A 22,148-nucleotide genomic window follows, 5' to 3' on the forward strand; every position below is an offset into this window, starting at 1 on the left:
CTGAGTTCTATCAGAACTACTCTAACTTACACATTGATAGGCTCTTGGAGGTGTTTCGGGAGGCCTGACAGTCAGGCAACCTACCAAGCTTCGTGCAGGAGGCTCTTATAGTCATGTTTCCCAAACTCCTGGCGCGTATCTGCTCATACCGACTGTTATCCATAATCAACACAGATGTTAAAGTGCCAGCGAAGGCCCTAGATAACCAATTGAAGACTGTAATCCCCCACTTGATCCATGATGATCAATGCAGGTGTATCCTACAGCGTAGCACTCTCATGAATATCCGTAGATGTTATGCCCCCCGTGCGGAGTACGATGATAGAGGGAGCATTGATTACCTTGGATGTTGAGACTACTTATGGGAGATACTGAAGCAGATGGAATTCGGCCCTGTATTTGTTTAATGGGTCTCCTTGCTTTCGTCTGAATCCCTTGGCAAGAACCAGGTTGGGCAACTATATATCAGATGTCAGGAACATAAAGTGAGGTCAAAGGCAGGGTTGTCCGCTCTCCTCACTGCTGATTGACCTGACAATGGGGCCCCTGGCAATTCGCTTAATGGCTGAGTTGGGGAGATGGGCCATACAGGTGGGGACAACGGATCACTAAATCTCTTTATATATCGACGAGGTCCTTGTCTACCTACAACAGCCTGAGATCTCAGTGCCTCTCCTTAGGCAGGAGCTGTGGGGATACGGTGAGGCATCTGGTCTTCGGGTAAACCATTAATATTCCCCCTGATGTGACTGGAGGGAATGCCCTTGGAAGCTTTGCCACAGTTTGGGCTGTGATGGGAGCTGGAAGCGCTCAAATATTTGGGGATCCAAGTAGCGCACACATAGGAGAAGCAATTCTCTCTCCATATGGGTAGGGTACTGACTGGTCTGTGAGCCTTCTTGACATTTTGGCAAACATTGGCCCTGTGTAGCGGGTAGAATCTCCATGGCGAAAGTGGTGTTGCCTCCAAGGTGTTTGTACATACTCCAGAAAGCGCAGTGTATGATCCTCAGAAGTACCTTTACAGAACTCAATAACCTACTGGTGGCTCTGATCTGGGCCGGCAAGCGCATTAGGGTAGACATAGAAATTCTCAAGCTAGACCCTACATGAGGGGGTCTGGGACTGCTGGGCTACGAGCTGTACTACATGGTGTCGCACCTGCAACACGGGGCATGATGGTGGGCGGAAGGTGATAATTAGGAGAAGGTTCTCCTAGCGCGAGCCTTGGGTGTGGAGCACCTGATGACTATATTGATGTTGGAATCACAGTCCGATAAGTCTCACCCATTCGTTGTTCAGCAGGTCACTCGGGCATGGGTGGGTGCTACCAAGAGAGTACCACGTATGACACTATTTTCCAGGAAACTCACGCTATGGTAGATACCCCATTTAGCAAAACTGAGCCGCAAGCTGTCCCTGGCCAAGTGGAGGGAGGGAGGATGTGAGACGCTCGGGGATCTCTACCAGGCAAACAATTGTATCACTTTCCAAGAAGCAGGTGAGTTGTTTGAAGGGGGCCTGGGTCAGTTCTTGCAATTTACCGTCCTGACCCGAGTAGCCAGGGGGCTGTGGTCCAGTTTCCTGGCAAAACACCTCCAAAGGCCTGTACTCCGGGGATGATCCAGGTTCCCTAAAGCTGTGCCCCTGCGATAATTTTTTGCAACAGGACACTTTGCACTTTATTTTCTTTTGTGAATTTCATGCCTCCTTCCGTAAGAAATGTATATTACAGCTACTGAGAGAGGCTAACTTTGTTGAAGTAAGGCTTGCTCTACTATTTTTACAAATCCTATCCTCTGTGGCGTCCTTAGGGGTGGCGAGCTTTATGCTAGGGGCAATGAGATTTAGGGATACGATGTCCCTGCAGTAGCTACGTAACAACTTTCTTAAATATGGTTTTGCAGCATGAATCCTTTTCTGGATTCACATGCTGTGCATTATTCTCCCATTTGAGTCTGAAAATATTCTTTGTTTGGTTTTTTTTGGTTTTGTTTTGGGCGTTGTAGGCCACCATTTGGTGCCAGGTACGTCCCTTGTGTGACATCTGACTGCTCCCTGGAGGTCGTTGTGCGTGGTAGCCATCTTCAGATTTTTTTTCCCCGCCATTGGGTCTGGAAGCAGGACGAGAAGCTCTGAAGTGTTTTACAGGATACCCCGAAAAAAGGAAGAAAAAGACGAAAAGTTCCAGGGAAATTCACAGATCGACACTGCGACCGGAGTTAATAAAACTATTCCGGTATCGACACAACAGGCTACCTCTGAGGTTGACAAATGGCGAGATAGCCTTGGAAAATACCCTCTTCAAAATCTGTCCTGAGTGCCAGCACAAATTCACACAACACGACCAACACAACGTGTAAGAAAGTGGCTCTGTATATACTGTTCCAAAGTAAGGTACAGTGTGCACAGAGTCTACAGTCCCCAGAGGTTTGGCAGAGGCTAAAGTTAGACATAACCTTACTCTCTAAAGTGGTAGCTTGGTCGAGCTGTAAGGCAGTATCAGAGGACAGTGTAAAGCATTTGTTGTACACACTCAGTCAGCAAATGGTCTCACACACTCAAGAAAAGAACTCTAGGACAATTGTTTTGTATATAAAAATATATTGTTGTTTTATTTTAGAACCACAAGTAGGTATAAAAATACTCCTGCCCCCCTCCAGTGGGAGGGGGGGCAGGAGCCTGTCTCTGATTGGGCAGGGCTCCCCATCCTCAAGATGGCAGGAGCCCGGAGTTGTGCTTCATCTCTCCTCCCCCACCTGAGGGGTGGGGTTGGCAGAGGCTGGCACACCCCCTTTCCTCACTTAGGTTTTCCGGGTTGTCTTCCCGCCAGAGTGGTGGTCAGAACCAGTGGGGGCCTGTTGTGGAGTACAGCAAGTGGCCTGGAGAAGCACACAAAGTTGGCATGCCTTTGAAGCTCCCCCCTGCCCATCCTGGGGGCGGAGGTCTAGCACCTCGCCCCAGGATGTTCATTGTTGCAGGCTGACGAGAGCCACTTGCTCTCTACCCAGGGGTCCAGCAACATGTCTGCTGGGTGGCAGCCTAGGCCGCCTCTCAGTCAGGACACGGGTTGTGGGTTAGTTTCAGGGGGCAACTCTAAGTTGCCCTCTGTCTTGCATTGTACATTATATCCCACACTGGCATCAGTGTGGATTTAATGTGCTGAGGAGTTTGATACCAAACTTCTCAGTCTTCAGTGTAGCCTTCATGGTGCTGCGGAGTTCGTGATGACGACCTCCCAGCACCATATACACTCACAGTGCCCAGGAATAGACCTGGGTACTGTATGCGTACAGGGCTCATGCACCTGTACCCACACCACTGGCATAGGGCACACAGCTAGAGGGGTGACAGGTATGCCAGGGCAGTGTGTTGTGGGCATGGCACACAGGGATGTGTGCCATGTCGACTCTTTGTTTTGTTCTGCACCAAGACACTCAGCCTGCAAAGGCAGTGTGTGTGTGTGTCACGGTACAGAGCCCCTAAGGGTGGCACAATAAGTGCTGCAGCCCTTTGGGGCCTTCTCTGATCACGGTGCCCTGGGTACCTAGGGTACCATTTACCAGGGGCTGACATGTGGCCAGAGATGCCAATTGGGTTTAGGTTTCCATATAGTTTTAGGGAAGGAACACAGGCCCTGGGCACCTGATTGGCAGGAGCCCATGGCACACTCAGTCAAAGTACATTAACCCCTTCAGTGCTAATGACAAGGTCAACTCGTCATGGGTTTTACCTGCCCTGTGCTTATGACGAGTTGACCTTGTCATGAACAATGGGAAAACGGAGGATTCAGCGCCCAGCGGGAAAACCCCCTAGCAGCCAAGGTGTTAATAATTCAGCAAAAAGTGGGGGCATACCATGCAAAAAGATGGCACTTTCTCACTCAACGTGTGCAACCTCTGCCTGCCCAAAGACCATAAGGAAAGGACTGTGAGGCCTGCACAGCGTTCCAGCCGAAGACACTCAGGACTCGCCGAAAACAGAGAGAGACCTATTACGCCACAATGTCTCAGTCAGACATTGAAGAAGACCTCCCTTAAGGACCTGGGTTTCTCCAGTGATGACAAAGACCAGGGAGTGCCAGCAGAATCGACGCACAATGGTTCGGATGTCGAAATTCTGGAGGTGGACTCAGAAAAACCACACGCCCACAAGAAGGCGGGCGACACAGGGAAGAAAACAGATAAGATAAGGCAGCACACACATCCGCCGGAACCAAATGGCACCAAAAACAAGGCATAGCCTAAAGCAGCCCCGGCACCAAAGCAAAAGGAGATCGAGTGTCAGCCGCGATCTAAGGAGCCCCACGGAACTCTGCCAAGGGTCACCGAAGAGGGAAAATCACAGAAGATGCCGAACCTGAGGGTCGAGCACGAATCCTCAAACAGGTGCTCCGCCGTCAAAACAAGTGACAGGCGTGCCCAAAAAGAGAAAATCTCATATCATCTGGAGTTGTGCCAGCATAGCTTCGTATTGGCAAGAAGTAGTCTGCTACTTGCATCAGGCTACCAACCTTTGCATTGAGGTTGCGGCTAAGCACTGCCTGCTGGTCCTTATCCCATGCCCCAAGAAAGGTAGGGCATGATATAGATATGCACAACTGGGGCTTTTACTGGTCAAACGCAGTTCCTCTCTGGTCGATGTCTGCCCTTGGACCCACGATACTGACCTAGTCCAGGGATTTAGCTAATTGGGCTTCGTTGGAAGGGGGTAGCACTTTGAAGAGAGGCTGCTCCATTGTTCAGGCAAACGGGCTGGCACCAGGGACAGGAGAGGGGAACCCCATGCCCAACGTTTTTCCCAGGGACTTTTAGCCCCATGGTTGGCACACCTATGGGTTGGGTTAGGGAGTTTCACACGCGAGTGTGGTCCTGCCATATTAGAAGTGTGCAGATGGTGTATCCTAGGATGCACAGATGCTACACTTCAAAGGAAGTGGTAATTAGATGGGAGGGAACCTGGTATCCTATTGGCTACCAACCACAATCTGCCCTAAGGACATGTTGTGAGCATACGTGGGGCACTCCTGAAACCCTGACAACAGATCTCAACTGGACTGGAAGAAGTACCGACTAAGGACTGCCCTGCTGCACCATGGAACTGGTAAAGAGGCTGCACTATTCTGGAATGCACCTGGTGGCTAGCAAAGGAAAAGTACTTTGCCTAACATGTCATGCTCAAGGAGAAGTCATCCCCAGAACTTAGCCAAGGCCAAGAGACTCCAAGAGTCAGCTCACTGGCCTCCTGTTTGCAGCACAGGCACACAACAGCTGAAGAAACCTGCTGGGACTAGATAGTAGCCCAAAGTCTTCACCCCACCACCAGCTGCTGTGGTGATGCACAAGGGACCAAGACCCGATGAACAAAGCTACATCCAAGTTTGCTGAGCCCGTGAGTGCCATTGGAGTGTAGCTGGGACCTCCAGAGGACTAGTTGTCGATCCAGGTAGAGTTATTCTGTTACCGTGATACCAGGCGACCAGTAGTCCAGTGGTGACTGGACTTCTGCCAGGACCGATAGGACTTCAAGGGATGTCGGCCCTGTGACCTGGATCACCTCGCCTCCTTCAGGGACCGAGGTGTAGTCCCAGCAAGATCCCCGTCGACCGCATCACATCCACAGCCTCCACCATCCCTTGCATCAGGACCACTTATATAGGAAAGCCCTGCAAAGAATAAAAGTGCCTGGAACTGACTGAACACTGATTCGCCTGCTGAGGTAGCTGTTTCTGAGGACCTTGCTGTTCCTCCTGACTGGCTCACCACTGGAGTTGGTCACCTAAAGTGATTGTAAGTGACCGCTTTACAGATAGGCCAACATTTTGCTGAAATATCTTTCAAGTATCCTATTTGCTGTATTTTCCAGTGCTTGTTCACAGTAGTGTGAAATTATTTGATTTACTATACCTTGTAGATTCTGTAACTCAAGAACCCTCCGGTGGATCTTTTTCGTTGTGGTGTCTAAAAATACATCAAAATGCAGTTTATTTTTGTAGATTGGGGTCAGACTTCTTTGGTTTCTTGTTGATTTCATCTTCAGTAATTTCGGTGCTGTTTAAATGCTTTACACTTGTTCCTTTGTGTAAGCCTTGCTGCTCAGAGCCAGAGCAACACAGGGTTGAGCTGAAGATTTGACAAATGAAACCTAAAGGAGTTTGTAAGTGTGTTAGACGGTGAGGTCGCCAGGCCACACCATATAATACCCAATTTCCTCACATCCATTGTTTCACCTCCACTATATATTATATGTGACTGTTGTGTGGGTGACGTACTTCTTACCCTAATAAGATGGCTAACTCTCTTCTATAATATTTTGTCCCTTTCTTTTGAAGGTCAGTCAGTCCGCTCCCGCCTGACTTTAAGGTTCACAGCCCCCAAATGGTAGATCTCACTGAATAATCAGCTCATTGTTCCTGCTGTTGGACTTCCTTCATCCTCCTCCACTACAATTTTCTCATTTGGACATGGGTTTGTGCCCAATCGAGCTGCTTGCAATTGGTGCAGCTTAAACTTCTTTGGCTGTTGCGGAGTGACAAAAGAATCCCCTATTCAACTGAACAGGATTTCGTACTTTCAGACAGGCAGGCCAAGCACTGCTATGCCCCTGGTGGAGGATATTCCGCGGCCACATGTAATTGATTTTGCTAGGCTCTCATTGCAGGCTCAGTCCAACTGGTCTCCTCTCATATGGATCTGTCGTAGGCGTTTGAGCCTTCCAAATTGGCGGCTTTTTACACTTTTCCCTCTTGCCAACGTTTCCACCAAGATGTCTGCCCTTTAAATGTGTGCTCTGAAGGATTATAGGTTTGGTATTAAGCACTTCATCTCCATAGTGCTGGCATTTACTATAAGTCTGGTGAGTTGCGTAAATGTATGTTCCTGGTTTTGAGCTGGAATTGAATATTGGGGAACTTCTCTTTGGAGCCTGATCTTTTTCTCTTACATAATGGCTAGTGTGCTGTTCTCCGACTATTGGAAGGTAAACTGGGTACTCCCACAATTTTCATTAAAAAAGTTATTCAGAACTATGTTTCTGAAGAAGTTTGCTGTGCGCATTTAGGACCGACTTACGGTTTTGAATGTGTATGACCTAATCATTTTTAACTCTTTAAATTTCCACAAAGAATCAACCAAAACTGAATGGGTGAGATTAGTTATGTAGAGCGATGTAAATGGTTAGTCTAGGTGGTTATACGCTTTTTCTTGTATAATATATATGTTTTTGGTTATTATCATGGACTTCAGAGTTTAAAAAAAAAAGAACCTCTTAAACTTGTGATATCTTTTTAACTGCTCATTTTAGGTACAGAAAGCATGCTCCATAGCCCGAAGTGAGGACAGTCGAAAAGGCACCATCTCGCAGTATTTCACTACATTGCATTGTCCTGTCTGTGATGACCTGACCCAGCATGGCATCTGTAGCAAGTGCAGGAGTCAGCCCCAACAAGTAGCTGTGATTCTAAACCAAGAAATCCGAGAGTTGGAACAAAAACAGGACCAACTTGTCAAGGTATGTATTTTATATACATCAATTTGTCTGTTCTTAAGTTGGAACAATTAAAACGTATGCTTCGTATGCGTATTATTTAGACACAGGCGCTGCTGATGCTATTGTCAGTCTACAACTATCAACCAATGCTGCCTCCTGGCCCCTCTTTTTTTTTTTCCTTCTCCTATCATTTGCCCTATTTCTTGCTCAATGAATCTCTTCTTTCTCGAGTCCTTTGCTTCTACTCCTATATATCTGTTTCCCCAGTAGATTTTACTGCAGTGTCCAGGGTGTGCGTTTGGCCTCGGTTGTAGTGAGACTGGTCAACTGGCTGATGATTTGAGTTCCTGTGGCTGTAGCCTCTGCTTTCTTGGTGGCAGAAATTTTATTTTTATTTTGTTTTGCTCCTCTGCGCTCATAGCAATGAGACCATCTTTTTAATATTTCTGGGGACCACTTTTAGAACCCAGTGCTACTGGCACACTTCCCGGATTTTCCTTGTTATGTTATGAAACGAACCCTGATGTTGTACAATGTATTAATTTATTTGTGAAGGAATTTCATAAAGCAATTGCATGTCAGCTAAAGGCCACTTCAGGGCATAGTGGAAGGAAATAGTACTTTGACAGGATAAACATTATGAAATAAGTTAATGGGGATCCTAGTAAAAATAAGGAGGAGGCATATTGAATAGATCTCTGAAAAGGGATGGGGTAGAAGCCTACATTTCTTTGTGATTGAAATCTCCATACTTAAAGAACATACATGTTTCCACTCCAAATTGTTTGTTAACCCTCCAAATATCTTTGTCTTCCTTTTAAGAGTGGTAAATGGCCTCGTACTTCATGGAGCTTATGAGTAAATCTGATTGTGAGAAAAAGGTTGACCAGATTCATACAAGATAACTATGTGGGACTCCAAACTGCATTCAAAGACTCCTCGAAAGTCAGCTGGAAATATAGGCAGTGTAGAGAAGTAACATATTTATAAATGATAATAAGCATTTTATAAAGAAAGGCCTTCTACAATGAGCAGCAGAAAACTTAGCGAGCAATTTTATTTTAGCATCTAAAACATGATGTGCTGTAGATAGAACGGTGTGGTTAGGGGACTATTTAAGGGTAGATTACAAAAATCAGAATGCACTAGGGCTGAGGGAAGAAACGTAATAGAGTCAGTATTAACCAACAAAGACAAAGGAGAGCAGATGGGGTGTATAGGCTGCGCACGGTGATGCTACTGTATATTAGGGGACAATAGTATCAACTTCATCTGTGACAGTGCTCTAAGGAAATTGAACAATGACTGCCCCTCGTTGTTAACAGAGAGCAGATGAATCCACACTTAAATAGAAAAAACGAAAATCAAATTCCTGAGCCACATTCACAGAACAACGTAAAGAGTCCAAGTAATGATCTTCTTAGTCCATTTTCATAATGGTTTATTCAGGTTTCATGTATAAATTCAATATGTTTCACTCTATCAATGTAACAAGTAGCAAAAAGTTGAGCCAACACGTGTTTTGTCTAGGCACATACCCTCAGACTTCATCAGGGCTACAACAGACAAATGCACAAGTTATTAGTGGGCATAAGTTCCACAAACAAGAACCATCACCAATAAAAAGCGTGACCAAAAAAAGGAAAACACCACGTGAGAAAAAATATAAGACAAAAACCAGATATTATATACACCATTATAGTGAAAGATCAGTAACTTTAACCTGAACCCCAAAATAGTGAGAAAATTGATAGGACCTCAACATCTTAAAACACTACAAATAATAATATAATAGCAAAAGGATATATGTAAAATCCGAAGGAAAATGAAATAATGCGAAAATAAAATGATCAAAAGCCTGCAAAATTATAAAAGAATGAGTACTACAAAAACCAGAGGAGAGGCTCACCAAAAAGCTCAAATATAGAACGAAGGGTCAATATGCACTGTAACCATAAATTCAGCCAGGCGTCAATATTGCTGAAATCCCAAAGCATAGCAAAGTCCTAAAATCGGACCCACAAATATGAATTAATATTTATTGTGTTTCCCATTAGTTCCAGAGAGAGCAAATAAAGCTTGGATAACTAGTGGTAAGTGTTCATTTTCCACTTGGTGATTAGGTTATATGCTTTATTGTCTCTCTCTGGCCAAACTGCAGCTCTAGCCTATTGCCTATACTTACTATTTTGCAGCGTGAATCTTTTTCTGGATTCACCTGCTGTGTATTATTCCGCCGTCTAGTGGTTGGGACAGGAAACTTTAGTTAGTCCTTTTTTTCTTTTTCTACTGGGCTGTCATCTGTGGGCATTTAGTGCTGTGCCCATACTCTTGTATCCTCTTGCATCCTCTTGTGTCATTAGACGTGAGCCCCGAAAGCCTCTGTGCATGGTCGCCATCTTCAGATTCATTTTTCCGCCGTTGTGTCTGAAAGCATCAGCCAAAGCTCAGCGGACGCCCAAGAAAAGAGCCAGAAATTCAAATAATTGTCCACGACTTAGAGAGCGAGGGGGAGAGAGAGAAGAGCTATAACAAGTGACATATTTGGATGAAAAAAGGACAAAGAACCAAAACCACCGAACAGCATGTGGAAAGGAGACCATTCGGTCAGAGAATGAACGGAAAAAACAGTGGACCTGTTGAGGACAATAGAGAACTGGAGAGACATATAAATGTCCTGGAACTAAAGACTGTCTTCCTGCCCTTAAAGGCTTTTCAGACAAATGCATCATAACACAACCACGATGTTCTATCTGAACAAACAAGGAGGAACAAAATCACACATGCTGTCCAAACAAGCCCAGAAAATATGGACATGGGCAATTCAAAGAAGAATAATCTTAATAACAACACATCTGCCACGAGTACCAAACGTAGAAGCTGACAGACTAAGCAGGCAATTTTCCGTATCACACGAATGGTAACTAAATGGATAGGTGCTCCAGGAGTTCTTCACGTACTGGGGAACACCGCAATGCAAAATGCCAAGATTTTGCGTCCAGGCATCAACACCACCTCTCTAAGGGGAATGCTTTGTCACTAGAGGGAGATTTGCATACGCTTTTCCACCAATTTCACTCATATCCCTGATCATAAGCAAGTGCAAACAGGCGCATAGATTAGGAAAGGTATGCTTTCAGTAAGCAGTCAGCCTGCAAGGCCGTGACCCAGAGAGTGGAAAATATGTATAAACACTCCTCCAGAGACCGGCTACACATTAGAGAGTATACCACGGCAGCCTCTCTAAAAGTGGCCACAGCCAGGAAGAGAGCTAACATCTCCACTTCCATGGGCCCTCCACCGGAGAAGGAGAGAGAGAGGGTGGAGATGGTAGGACACAAAATGGAGAGCGGAAGAGCCACATAGTGAAGGTTCAGAAAGTGCAACACCTTCCCAAACCGGGATGCCCATCAGCACTGAAAATAAATGGACGAAACTCATGAAGCACCCCCCAGAGCAGTTCCAAAAGCGGTCAGCTGTCTTAGTAGAAGTGGGCAAGACCATCGCCAATATATGCTTGAAATGCACCCTAGACACCTCAGACACAGCAGTAGACAAATGATCACGGGCACAAGACTGAGAAGATACGCCTGGCTACGGGTGTCATGGTTCAAAAGTGAGGTGTAGACATGCATTATTAACACCACCTTCACCGGAGAACACCTATTTGGCACTGCAGTGGATGAAACACTTCAGCAGTTGAAGAAGGACAAAGACACAGCCAGGCCCATGGGAGGTGTTACTGTTTTGAGACCAACCGCGTAGGGTGTCAGTCCCCATGAGAAGACATTTCGGAAGGGGAAGCTTCCAGGACACAGCACCACAGATGCCCTACTGCCACACTGGACAGTAACAGCAACCAGCGATGCAACACTAGCTATCACAACCGGCACAACAGCCCTTTCATAGCCGATTGAGAGGAAGAGTACTGCTTTCCAGAGGAGCCAGCTTCTCAGGCATGTGACACCACCGGCCAGCCGCCCTACCACACAACACCAGTGGGGGACAGAATAAAGGCCTTCCTCCAGGAGTGGAGAAGGGTCACATCAGACAAGTGCATCTTCATCATCGTCCATCATAGAAATTGCACAGATTTGAAAAGACATACCCAGGAGCCAAACCAAGAAGGAAGACACACTCGAAAGAAGAGAGATGCTGCCTAGAACATGCGGTGCAGGACCTCTTGGAAAAAGGGCGATAGAGAGAGTGACATCAGCAGAAATCAACCAAGGGAACTACTCAACATACTTCCTCATCCCAAAGGTAGACAAGTCGCTCCGACCAATTCTGAACCTCCGTTTCATAAACAAATGAATAAAAACACAAAAATTCAAGATGTGCACGCTACAAGAGGTGCTACCGTGGCTGGGGCGAAAATAACTACATGGCAACTACAGACTTGAAGGACACTTACTACACATCCCCGTCAACTTCAAGCACATGAAATACCTGCAGTTCGACCCAAATCAAAACCATTACCAATCAGGATCGAGTCTGCACCAAAGGTATTCACAAAATGCATGGCCACTGTGACAGCCTACCTAGGATGGAAAGGAATCCATATATACCCATACCTGGGCGATTGGCTGGTAAAAGTGAACTCTTTCCACCAATGCAAGAAGAACTTCAGAACTGTAATGGTCAGACTCCACAGACTAGGTTTCACAATCAACCTAGAAAAATCATCCAGAAAGGGAAAATACCTTTCTAGGAGCAAGGATTAACAATGTGGAGGCGAAATAGTTTCTTACCCTTAAGAGGGCTCAGGAAATCCTAGAGCTGCTACTGCAAGGGGCAGTCTAACAGTGAGGACTGCAGGTAAAATGATGGGAATGAGGGCCTCCTGAATTCCTCTTATCCTACATGCAAGACTACACATGAGACCCCTTCTAGATTGGATCCAGAATCAATGGTCCCAGGCAACAGGTAGTTTGGAGGATCTAGTGGCTGGAATGCAGAAAGTGCTGGAAGAGATGGAGTGGTGTAACACAAACACCTTAACGGTGAGTCAGCCCTTCACATAGCCAACTCCAACTGTGACCATCACCCCGTACTTCCCACTTGTGCTGGGGAGCACACCATGAAGTACTATGGATAGCGGTGGAAGTAATCCAGCACATAAATGTCCTGGAACTAAAGACTGTCTTTCTGGCCTTAACAGCTTTTCAGACAAATATAAACAGACAACACATTGAATGATTTTATTAGACCTCACAGCGCCATTTGACACGGTCAATCATGACCTTTTGATTGACCGTCTCTACTCCTTAGGGATCAGGGGATTGGGGATTGGTTTTAGCTCCTTTAAAATTCTTCCTAGCTGAACAGGGAAAATTCGAATCCGATCCCTTTGTTCTTCCATGTGGAGTACCACAGATATCCTCCTTAAACCCCACTCTTTTTAACTTGTGTGTCACCCCACTAGCTAGGCTCATAAAATCGTTTGGTTTTTCTGTGATATCTTACAGTGATGAGACTCAGATTTGCAGTTGCAGTGTTCAGCAATTCCGACAACACTGCTGACAGGTTACATGATTGTATGTTGCATATAGGCAACTGAATGAACAATAATTGCCTAAAAAGGAACTCTGGAAAGACTGAAGTGCTCTTGTTCGGTTAAAACGCATCCTTCTGGTCTTCTAGCTGATGGTCGAGGAAATGGGTGCACTGCCTGCAACTGTCGAGAAAGTGAGAAACCTAGGAATTCTTTTTGACAACAAGCTGACATTTGGAAGCCAAGTCAAATTGGTAACATCTTCTGCTTTCTACATTCTTAAGATGCTTAGGAAATTGCTTCCATACATTCCAAACAACTGGCAAAAGACCGTGGTTACGGTTCTAGTCTTATTTAAATTGTGCTACTGAAATGCACTATATTTCAATATACACCTAAAACTTCTTAACAAATTGCAGATTCTCCAAAATGCTGCAGCCCGGCTTCTACGCGGCATCCCCAAGCATCAGTTGGCACCCTCGGGGCTCAAAGAGCTGCATTAGTTACCCATATACAAGCGCATTGCTTTTAAGGCTCTTTGCATTGTCTTTAAAGCACTTCATAATTCAGTCTCTGAGTACCTTAAACCCAGCTTTTCTTGGTGTCCCCTCTAGGCCATTGCGTTCATCTGCAGCCAAGAATGTTATTGTTCCCAATTTCAGAAAATCCTCCTGGGGAGGTAGAAGCAATGTCACCTGTACAGCCAAGTTATGGAATACCCTCTTCAATTCAGGAAAGCTCTAAAAACCTGGTTGTGTGGCCAATAGTTGGCCTTCCAGAAGGTCCCTTCACTCACTGAGCTGATTTCTCCACATTGACTTAAGTAAAGCCAGCGCCAAGACACCTCCGGGCATTCAAGCGCTTTATAAATTTAATTTTCATTTCATTTCACTCTGATGTTCTATCTGAACAAACAAGGAGGAACAAAATCACATGTGCTGTCCAAACTAGCCCAGGAAATATGGACATGGCCCATTCAAAGAAGAATAACTTTAACGAAGAGGCAGACGGACTAAGCAGACAAGCTTCGGTATCGCACAAATGGAAACTAAATGGACAGGTGCTCCAGGAGCTCTTCATGCACTGGGGAACATTAGAGATTGACCTCTTCACAACACCAGAAAATGCAAAATGCCAAGACTTCCAGGCACCCACACCACCACTCCAAGAAGTATGCCTGTCAATAGACTGATCTGGGAGATTTGCATAAGCTTTTCAACCAATTCCACTCATATCCCCATCATAAGCAAGTGCAGTCGCACATGACCCTGATCATCCTCATTGCTCCTCTGTGGGCAAGACAAATATGGTTTTCAGACCTGGTGGAGATGGCACAGGGAACGTTATAAAGTTGCCAACAAGGCACCACCTTCTCACCATGCAGGGGCAAAGAGTCCACCTGCTGGAAGTAAACACATTGAGTCTGGCGGCATGGCTCCTGAGGACATACATGTTGGCCACCTGAACCTCCCAAAACAATCCAGAGACACTCTAAAAGAGTACAAGACGGTACTATGCAGGAAAATGGCAGAGATGTGTTCTGTGGTGCAGGGATAAAGAATTGCTCCACCGCAGAAGAGAAGACACAGTAGTATTCCGATACCTCCCACACCTGCTAGGCGACAACCTAACATATGCCTCACTAAACACTTAGCGGCAATAGTATCTTATACAAGAGAACACTTCGGAAGAATCCTCTGCACAGCACTAGTGATTAAAAGGTTTCTAGAAGGGGCAAAGAGAGTAGCTCCACCCAGGTCTGCACCAACTCCAATGTGGAACCTTAACTTGGTCCTCCCACAACTAATGTAGTCACCCATTAAACGGCTGCACCAGGCGGAACTGCGGTTCTTGACCTTAAAATCCACCTTCCTAATTGCAATCACATTACAACGTAGGGTGAGTGAACGGCAAGCTCTAATTACCTAGGAACCCTTCCTACAAATACAAAAGGACAGGATCATCATGCGGACAAACCTGCACTTGAAAGTCATATCCCATTTCCATGTAAATCAAATGACTCCTCAACCAGATTTCTTCCAACAACCAAAAATGGAGGGCAGCTTTCTTCCAGCAACCAAAAAAGAGCCCTACACATGACGGGCATGTGCAGAATAATGATGTACTACATGAAAAGAACTAAAAAGATCAGAAAGGCAAACCAGTTCCCCATATCCTTGCTGATTCAAGCACAGGATTACCAGTAAGAAAGGGAACCTTCGCAAGATGGATAGTGCAACAGTACAACGCTGCTACCAGGAACTAGGCATGCATTTGGAGACCAGTCCTAGAGCCCATTCCATAAGGAAGGAAAGAGGCCACCTTAGCAAACATGCCGATAAGCAACATCTGCATGACAGCAAGCTGGTCATTGGTTCATACCTTCACAAAGTGCTATTACGTGCATGTCCAGTTGAACAAAGATTCATAAGTGGGACAGAGTGCTGAAACACCTATTTGCAAACTCGACCTCATTTTAGCACCACCTTCGGGTGAAAACAGAATACCACTAAAAAATGAATGCACAGCTTGTGAACCCAGAAAAGGATTCTTGTTGCAAAACTAAATGGTTACTTACCAGTAGAACTAGTTTGAAGAATTTTCTGTATTCACACGCCCACATTCTCAAAAACTGAGAGGTTGCACGGAGGTTTACACTCTGCTTTGCCTAGAATTGTCAAGAAGCCAATAACGACAGAGGTCACCAAGACAGAAAAAAGAATCTGAAGATGGCGACCACCTACAGAGGCTTCCGGGGAACACGTCTGATGACACAAGAGGATGGGCATAGCACCAAATGGCCACAGATAGCGCCCAGCAAAAAAAAAAAAGAAAACGAGGACTAACAAAGGGTTAAGACTCTTGACACTTGATGCCGGAATAGTGCACTGCATGTGAATCCAGAAAATTCTTCAAGCTGCAAAACTGCTCTTACTGGTAAGTAACCATTTTGTTTTCATCAGTATTGCCAACAAGACATTCACCCCTGTAGACTACAAACTCGCTCAATACCGAAAACAGAAAACCTTTCAACATATTTGATCAGCTATTGAACCACGCTTAAATCGCTTCTCATTGTGTTGTCTCCATGCAGCATACTGTAAACAGTTGTGCTTACTAATTTTGCTTTTAAACGTTTTTTCTCCATCGGAGAGATGTGTGGGGTGTTTAGGAGTTGTATCTGTTACCAAAATAGACACTCTTTTGATGGAGTGCCTTGATCACCCATATTTTTGTTACTACTGGTAAGCCACAGAAGTAATGGAAGGCAAATATAATGTTCCTTAGTCATCACATCTAACAAAGAGTAGGGTATATTGGTAGTACAGAAAAAACTCTTTAAATTGTCTCCTGGAACTTCAGGCTCCTTCTAGAGTTTGTTTTTCTCTAACTAGTGCATTCACTCAATATGATTGTATAAAGCTTAAGGTTGTTCTTTTAAGTACATTATTAACTCTCCAGGTCTATTTTTCTCCTGTTGTCTTTCTGCTGCTAACTTCTAAGCAGACAGATTCTAATCTCGAGTACACGGACAGTTATTCTCAGTAGCCTGCCTCCGACTTCCTCCATATAAAGTAAACAACCTTTTTGGTCAGCTGTGATCAAGTATTTTTTTTTTCTTTTTTCAATCCCAAATGCACTATTTTCTCCTGACATTTTTGGGTAGATTTGGGATCCTATTGGAGAGAATATGGTATGCTCATGTTCTGTGTATCCTCTTTAAGAGCTGGTGTCATTCAGGCAATAGTTTGAGGATTAGTCAAACGTTCTACATTTTCATCCCTCCATGTTAGTTATTCACGTCAGAACTGAGCGGTATTATCTCAGTGTCGACCTAAGCTTGTAAGGACTTTTCCCATACAGTGATCTGGGTGTACTATTTTATATCTCATCAAGATCTATTTCTTTTCTAATGGGGAGATGTTGTACGTAGTTGCAGGATGTGTTGGGAAGGGCTCTAGAAGATCAGGGAGTCTGTTTCCTTTTGCAATAGGTCGTCAGTTTATTCTATCCATTGTAGATAACTCTAATTTGGCATTCTTTCTGAAAGTATTCTTCTCATTTCACAGGGACCTTCATATTCGTTTTTGTTCAGTAATTCACCTACCTTCGTATGGGGGATATTTTGGACTGAGTAAAGAGGCATCCTTGAATCCTTAAGAACTAGATAGGACAGTCCTGTAAACCAATAAGTAGGTTCTATCTAAAAGTAACAAAAACCATGGTGGTAATAAGTTTATTGTGGACTTTAGTATGGATTTTTTTTTCCTATTTCTTGCCTTCTGAACCTTGAGAGGTTGTTTCCATTGAAAATAGTGGTTGTGTATAGAGAATTTGGCAGTGCACTGATCAGTTTTTCACGGTCGGCAGTGGAAATTAAAAATATGAAAATAATATTTGGGAAATTCTACTATTTCCCCAAACTTTGCAGTTAAGACCAAGTAAAACAATTCTCAAGTTTTTTCCCCAGGTTTAATTGAAGGTTTCCGATGCTGACAGAAACAGAGTTTATTACCTACTCAGGCTGCTGAGTGGGCTTCACTCATCTTGGGTCCAGCAGAGCCCTGACTTCTTGGACCGGAGCGGTGGTTTCACCCATATGGGTGGTTCAGCAGGGCTGGCGGAGGGAGTAGGAAGCACTTGCGCTCGAGCTGATGACTAGACGTGAGAAAGATAGTGATCACCGTCTGCAGAAACTCGGAGGCATGTGTTCCCCTATATCGAGATTGCATGCAGGTTGGAACCCGTTCACCTCTCGCCATGAGATGGTGGGAGCTCTAGATGACAGCACTGTTATAAAGAAGTGGGGCCCATACAAGCCATTATTCTATCTTCAGGAAGCGGCAGAAGTGGAAGTGGAAACTGTGGTATGAGTGAGGATCCAGACCCCTTTGCTTTTCATTTGTCTACTGGCTGGGAGCTGTGCCATGAAAGGACTTTGAAGAGACAGCACATTGGAGGTGTGGGGGCGAGGGTTATGTTGGGTTAGATTGCCTTCTCCACAATCCTCCTAAATGTGCAAGAAAGGGAGCTCGTAGGGCCTTCAGTGTTTTGCTTATGCCTCTGTACACAATTCAATAGGTTTGTCATACGCGTAAGGTTTTAGAATTAGTTATTCTAAATCATTTGCATGAGCATCGCCGATCCCCTGAACTGGAGTGAAAGTCATTTGAAAGAGACCCTGTATCACTGTTACAGCACTATCAGATATCTGGGGATTTACCTCCTCTCTTCGATCTAAAAGTTATATGATTGTAACGCACCATATTACCTGAATAGCTTATAAAAATGCCTATATCTCAGTAAGGTACTTGATATTTCTTGGTTTGGATTGGTTACTTCTATAAGTATAAGCTTTATGCCAAGACTTCTCTGTGTGCCACAAATTCTCCCACTCTGGTTCACAGAACCAACTCTACGAACAATACATCAGAACCCAAAAAGTCAGAAATTCAGATGAGCGCATCACAGAGCTCTTGACCTTCATATACTGAATTTGACTTCTGTGCTACAAGAATAATGGGACAGCATAGTCCAGAAACATAATGTCATGATGTATCTCTTCTACTTGTTGCTCATAACTTTTAAACCAGATTTTCTTCTGGGCTTGACTGAGTCTGAATTCCGTACCTGGAACCAATTTGAGCTGCCATTATTGGAAGGCTTTTTGAGAAAGGAGGGATAATCAGTGGTGAGACATATGTCCAGGCCTTTACTGTTGGTAAAGTGAGTGCATCCTTGTGCACCTAAACAGTACTACTTGAATCTCTGTCCATTGACAGACCACTGACTTTCTGCGGCACCAGAGCTTTAAGGCATTGATCGCCCTCTTTGCTCTTAAGCAGAAGCCAGTGCACATTATGGAGAGCCAGGCCATCAAGCAAGAACAGACAGTCTGCAAGAACCACGCTTAGAACTGCCTATTTCAAAGTCTTTGGACAACAAGTAACCACCACCAGATGAGTGTCCAAACTTTCTCGCTGGAAAGCCCCCCAATGCACCTGATGTTGTGATGACTACTTCCCTGAAGTGAAAGGGTTTGTCATGTCATATATACAAGAAGACAAAATGACCTTTGATATTTGTCTCCTTGTGTGTGAGGATATTTATAATACTTGCATTCCAAAACCATTGTGGCAGGCCTAGGGCTTCATCTGTGGCAAGAGCTCAACTATTACACCTTGCCCACAGACTATGTCCAAGAAGAGTAAATGTTTATGCTCACCTCAGGCATGAGCGAGACTGAAAAGAAACTGTGAAAAGGCAGTGCCTCATTGTTACTTCCACCGGAACCATGAACTCTGGTCTCTTTGTGCACCTCAACCCTGACATTCCACAATCCTCCGATGATATTCTAGTCCCTATAATGGTGAGATCGATATGTAATGGCTTTACTCACACTTCCCAATGTTTTATAATGAAACAATAAAGTAAAATAATAAAAAGCAAAACTAGTAGTATATACAGAATATAGTTCCATAAAATAAGGATCTCGCACTTAAGGAACGGAATCATTGCACTTTTGTCCCACTTCCCTTGACTTCCGTTCTATTTCTTTCAACACAAGATCTACCCTCACCACCTACTTAGTATCCTACAAAACTAGCCTTGGCAACGTGAGGTTTGCTTCACTTTTAACTGATCCTCTTACTTAAATAAGATAATTTTCATCCCTATGCTGAACACACGCCTGTTATTACCTATATGGGACCTTTAGCTGCCACCCCCTTATCCCTCCTCCATGCCCTGATCAAACAAAGCAGCCTCCATTGCACCAAATGCAAGAGAGCAAAGTCGGCAAATTGTCTTTATTTCCTAAGATTCGCCACTAGTTCATATTCCAAGTGTATATTTCTATTTCTAATACTAGTTGAGTGTTTCTTAAGTATAGAAAAAACAAAGAAGGCACAATAGCAATGAGCGCTGACTGATAGTGCTGAGATAACATTGCATTCATTTAATAAGATTGAAACCAAGTTTTGAGGGATTTTCATAACTTTGAAACTTCAGAAAGAAACTTAGAAATAAACTGTGTATCTTTACGAATGGACATGGGTAATCTTGTGAAAGTCAGGTGGCAGCTGCAGAAAAAGGTGTTATTGGCACAGGTGATTGTGTTGATAGGGGCATTCATATGAATGTTTGAGTACAGTATAAGCGCAACATTTGTAACACAACTGGAATAGCTCCACTATGACAGAAGTTGACCTCAACTGACACTGTCACAAGGTGACTTGCACAGATGGAAGTAGTATTCCAGTTTTGCCAGAGTTTAATTTCAGATAGTTGCAGATGTTTGTTAAGCAAGTAAGAAGGTTTGTGAATGCTGTGCATGCCCCAACGATTCCCTGACAGTTGTAGTGCCTGCAGTCTCTGGGAGAAGAAAATTTTGATTTAAAGAGGAACCAAAAAAGAACAAAAATGATACTTGTTTGTAATCTTTGTTCTTGTATATGACATACTGTGCACCCATCTACATCGTAGTGTTGAAAGTGATAGCCAGTCCAGGTTTCGATTTAGTACCTGTGATGTATGCCTCGTTATCACCAGCGGGGTAGCTTGGTCAGTAAGATTTTGTTTTTGGGGGAGGGGGGGGGGACGGGTGTGAGATTCAGGTTTTCCAAAAATCATGCTCGCATATAATGTTAAAACACATTATACGAAAAGCAGGGTGCTTGAGAAGGGCTAACGTTGCAGTTAGAAAGGAGAAGAATGTGGATCGGTAGGGGAATTTAGTGAGAGAAAATGCAATATTTTGTAAAATGAGCTACATTTTTGAAGACTTTCAAAACAGAGAGAGAGAAAGTGTGCATTTTTTCTGTGTATGTAAATATTCTGTGTGAAATCCTACAGAAACCTCATAATACCCGACTGAAAGTCCCTACATACCTTTTTTCCAGAAAATATATTTATATGGGGGTGTGGCACCCCAAACACCCCTCTTGAAGCTATGCTTCTGGTTATCATGTCTCCTGAAACCCTATAGTACATAAGAACACAGACTACTTTTGATTGCTGTTTTCTTCCATCGGGTTCTGCCCGCTTTGCCTGGTATGTGCATGATGAACATTGATTGACATTGAAAAATATAAAAAAATAACTTGATCAAAGGCTTCCAAGGACAGTTTACTATGCCTGGGGGATACTGGGTAGCTGACCAGCTTTGGACCACTCTGATGAAGTTGTATGAGAATAACTCAAAGGGGGGTTGAATTATTTAGATTTGGTAGATATAAACGCCATTTGTCCTGGAGTGTTATCCATAGAGTTTGTATCCTCTGTTTGCCCTGGAATAACGACAGAAGTAATTGTCTCACATGTGACTCATTTCAGTGCAAGAAAATGATAAAAGGGGTAGATACTGGGGACACAGCCGAAGAGTGGAGCCTCATGACTCTACTAAGAGGGTGACAAGAAAGAATTTGAGGGACGCACCAAAATAAGGTGGAGTAAGACTGCAAAATAACCTTAATGTTTTATCTTTTTTGAAACCTGGATGAGGAATATTAATTGACTTACTTTAGAAACATCAATCACCACATGTAGATCAACCTCAAAAGGAGGGTCACAACCAGGAAAAACTAGAACCTGCAGCACAGACATGATGACCAGCTGGCCCCGAAAAGGAAGTAGGACAAAGACTCAAGAAAATCGTAAAAGGATCTTGGGTTCTAAAACAGAGGGCCATCTGTTGACATTCAGCGCTCCGCAGGAGACAATGGTCCGGTTTTTGTTTGGTAGAGAAGGATTCATGTGAACCCTGATCAAGGCATGTTGTGTCCAGTCTCTACTACATGCTCCTATTTATGTAGATCTACCCCATAAAAGGAATCTTTACATATGAAGAGGCTATATTGGAGGAAATTCATACATTTCCATTCCTAAACACTGAAAGACTAAAGGTTCCTGATTCACCTTCACCTCCTCAGGAATCGGATGCTGATTTAGAGGTGAAATTACAAAGGCCCAAAAGACATACCAGTATCTCCCTCTGCTCAAAACTATTGTTAAATCAATAATGGAAGACTTAAAGGTGCCATTAAACACAAAGATTGTTCGACTTTGAAAGGCTACATTGAAAGGAAAGAACATTTAAGGCTACTCCTTGAGATCCCCTTGTATTCAAGACTAGGTTCTACCAGACTCCATGGTTGTCCATGCAGCA

At 44.2% G+C, this 22,148-nt stretch overlaps 1 protein-coding gene across 2 annotated transcripts in view; it reads left to right on the top strand.

Moving 5' to 3' along the window:
• REV3L (REV3 like, DNA directed polymerase zeta catalytic subunit) overlaps positions 1-22,148 on the top strand; it is a 954,247-nt gene that overhangs the window by 913,623 nt on the left and 18,476 nt on the right. For both annotated transcript variants that reach the window (XM_078649145.1, XM_078649144.1), the window contains exon 31: positions 7,303-7,509. In XM_078649145.1, the coding sequence (XP_078505271.1) occupies positions 7,303-7,509 (207 nt within the window). The remainder of the gene's footprint in view (positions 1-7,302; positions 7,510-22,148) is intronic.

The sequence above is a fragment of the Lissotriton helveticus genome, chromosome 6 (assembly GCF_964261635.1).
Source record: "Lissotriton helveticus chromosome 6, aLisHel1.1, whole genome shotgun sequence".
In the NCBI taxonomy this organism is placed as follows: domain Eukaryota; kingdom Metazoa; phylum Chordata; class Amphibia; order Caudata; family Salamandridae; genus Lissotriton; species Lissotriton helveticus.